The following is a 3600-nucleotide window of genomic DNA, read 5'->3' as shown; positions in this document are numbered from 1 at the left end:
AAAAAATGAGACATTTTCAGTAATTCAGGACAACTTTTAAGTAATTTTATGTCATTATGAATATTTTTTAGTAATTTTCAACAAATTTTTTTTTAGTTATTCCAAACAACTTTCATGTCTTTTTGAACATTTGTGCGTCATTCTGGCTGAATTTATACAAATTTGGGACCATTTATGTGTAAATTTTCGACGACTTTCATGTGATTTGACCATTTTCTGATGAAGAACACGTCTGAGTTCTGCTAGAACCTGACACCAGATCAGTTCTACATCCATCCAGGTGTCTCAGTCTGAACACTGGACCTGGTTCTGTTCATGTCCTCTATAACCAGCTGGTAGCATCAGTATTATGGGATGTGTCATAGTGGTACCAGTTTAATGTCTATGACATGGAGTCATAGGAACAACCATTGGTACCCTGGATGTGGTTCTGGTTCTGATCAGTCACCAGAGGAAACTTTACAAAGTGCATTCTGGGTAAACGTTCCAGGCTCATATCAGCATGTGTGATGGTGGTTGGTCAGAACCAGTTCTAGACGATGGAAGGACCGTTTGACCTCCAGAACCTACCAGAACCATCTGTAGACAGGATTCACTCTTAAAGGCCTTTAGCTCAAACGATATTAATAACATGAAGTCGGCTGGTTCTGAGGATTTTTACTGGAATGGTTCTATTGTTAGGACCATGTTGTGATAAATATGAACACAAACAAGGATCCTGGTTTCTCATTAATCAGCTGAGAGACGCTGAAAGTCCGACTCATCGTCCGCTGTGATCAATAACAGCAGAATGTCTTCGTGTTTCAGCCCGAACACGAAGCAGAAAGAACCCAGACCATCAGTGTTGACATGATTACAAAATGCACGACATCAGTGTTTACATGTTCTAACCATAAGTCTGGAGGAGACCGACTGAAGCGTTTCCCGAAGCTTCTGAGGAGAAAACGGCCACAAAACAAGTCGCTGCTTTCATCTCGGAGCTCATCTGCTCTGAACAAAAGCCAAGTGACCCAGTTTCAGGAGCGTTTCCACCCAATTAAAACATACCGAACACAAACGTGACCGGCTGGGAGGATGTCGGCGCTTCGTAGCCGAGAGAGATTCAATAAACGCTGCTGTGATGTCGGATAATTACACATTATGAGCTTCAACAAACAGCAGCTAAACAAACAACGTGTCATCGTTAAAAACATCAAGATTTTATTAGTTTAACCATCAGAGACAATAAAAAAGAGTCAGCGTTGAGCTTCTACAGGTCAGCAGAGAGAAAAGCGTACGTCCAGTAAACGACCTGAACAATGAGCTGCTTCATGTCAGAAATGTGGATTTCCAGCTCAGCGTAATCTAGAAAGCAGGTTAACCTCAGATGAGCTGCAGCAGCTTCGAACCACCTGCAGAAAACAAACAGCTTCACATTTCAGGGAAACGTTCAGTGTTTTTATCCGTCACTTGCTCCGACGTCTTTCTTCAGATCAGCTTCGACTCTCGGGTGTTTCTGAACAGGACGCTGGTCTGATGTCTGGAGGACAGCTCCCTACAGGAGAAAAAGAGGAAGAAGAAATAAATATAGAACTTCAGAGGGAGGAGGTTAGCATCAGTTCAGCTCCTTTCTGGTCATCTGAATGTGTCTGGATGAACACTACGATAGCTTTTATTCTCAAGCAGTGCATCAGTGACGTCGGCTACGTCGAGTCCTGTGAAGTGATTTCTCCACATTTCAGCACCAACATTCGTCCAAAAACCCGACACACTTTGTCGACCATTACTAGTTTCATTACAGCCGATATTTATTCAGACCAAGATGGCGGCGAAAGAACAACACGAGGCTCAGAAACTCTCCAGATTCTGCTAACTAGTAGCTAGCTAGCTAGCTAGCAGTCTTGTAAACGCCTCAAACAGCCGACAGGAAGTTTTAGATTCTAGTTTTCACCACTTGGACCATTTTCTCTGCAGCTCATCCCAGAGATCAGCAGAACACCGGAGGATAGCGTTGAGGCGGCGTTGGGGTTGTAGAGAGACGGGCTAAGCTAAGGCTAACTGATGACGGACTTCTACATCATGACTCTGTTGAGGAGTTTCCATCTGGACCAAAGAGGCGGAAACTCTTCAACCAATCAACAGCAGCATCTCACAACGTCACGCTAGCAGCACCGCTAACAGTACAGCTATCCCCAACTTTAATGAACAAGACGGCGTTTAATTTTTTACACAGTTTTCTACTTTTGGTTAGCATCAGTTAGCATCAGATATACAACGACACACAGTAAAGTGCTGCAGGAATTAAACAGGATGCTTTTGTTACGAGACATTATTTTAGCAGCAGCGCTAATCAGATATTTAACAGCTGAAACGAAGGAACGGCAGCAGATCTTTAGTTTACGGATGTTACGAGCAGAATGCAAACATATGGACTCCCGATAAACCTCCAGACAAAGGCCAGAGCTCCAGTCAAAGTTTCTGGTCTTTAGCTTTTATCATTTAGACAGAAGAAGAAGTGCTCCATGTAGAAGAACACCACAAGCATTCGTTTTAATAAAAGCAACCCTGTCATGGTTTTAAACACAAAACCTACATCAGCTGCCAACAGTTCTGCTTTTTAAATGGATGATATTACAGATTAAAACCACAAATAAAGCTGCCGGCACATAACCGTCCTGCTGCACCCACTAATGATCTGTTTAACTCGACGGACTCGACTTTGCTGCATCTGTGGTTTCGTGTCGACACATTACAGGCAAACTGGGCCAAAGTAAGTATGTTATTATATTATGTAAGTAAACTCGTCTTATTTCCTTTTCGTGCCATTTAAAACAATCTCTCTGGACTCACTGGGTTCTTCCTTCGGATAACATCTTTGAAAGCTGCACCAGCGTTCACTTTCTCAGCAGCTCAAGTGACGTTTTTGCTCATCTGCCAAAACCGAACGACTCCGAGAAATGTTGTCGGGTCCAAAATAAACCACAAACATTTGTGTACACGCCCTGCAGCGACGCAGCCGCCTCTGGAGTCACATACTGTTCAAACATCCTGAGTCTGGATGTGAGCAGATGAAAGCTCTGAAATATTCACACGCCACCTGTTCTCGTCTCCGTCGAGCTTCTGCAGGGACTTGAACACAAAACACGTCACGGCTGAAGCGTCTCTGTGCAGAAAAACCACCACGATTTCTGTCCTGAACGCCTGAATGTGGTCGAAAAGCTGCTCCTGAACCAAGCAAACACACACGTACACTACACATAAAACAATAAGATCTATACCTGAATATACCACACACGACTGATTACACAGACACACAAAACCACCACAAACAGACACAAAACCAGAAGTAAACACAGAACAAATGCAAAGAGGTAAAAAAAAGTACCACAAAGAACCAACTGCTGGACAAAAAACTCAAACAACAGAGACACAAAATTACTACAATAAGACACAAACCATCACAAACAGACACAAAATGACCACAAAGAGACGGAAAACAGCCACAAAAAGACTTGCAAAATAACAACAAAGACAACAAAATGCCCACAAAGAGACAAAACAACTGCAAAGAGACACAAAACTACAATAAAGAGACACAAAACAACCACAAAGAGACACAAA

The 3600-nt window shown here is 42.7% G+C and overlaps 1 protein-coding gene across 1 annotated transcript in view; it reads right to left on the bottom strand.

The window, feature by feature from the left end:
* Positions 1–1177: 1177 nt before the first annotated feature.
* The window catches only part of LOC103362203 (serine/arginine repetitive matrix protein 2-like), a 70232-nt gene continuing 67809 nt past the window's right edge, over positions 1178–3600 (bottom strand). The window contains exon 8 of the mRNA XM_008288494.1: positions 1178–1534. Coding sequence (XP_008286716.1) covers positions 1468–1534 — 67 coding nt within the window. The 3' untranslated portion in view covers positions 1178–1467. The remainder of the gene's footprint in view (positions 1535–3600) is intronic.

The sequence above is a fragment of the Stegastes partitus genome, unplaced genomic scaffold (assembly GCF_000690725.1).
Source record: "Stegastes partitus isolate 25-593 unplaced genomic scaffold, Stegastes_partitus-1.0.2 Scaffold562, whole genome shotgun sequence".
Taxonomy (NCBI): domain Eukaryota; kingdom Metazoa; phylum Chordata; class Actinopteri; family Pomacentridae; genus Stegastes; species Stegastes partitus.
This window is presented reverse-complemented; position numbering and strand designations above follow the sequence as displayed.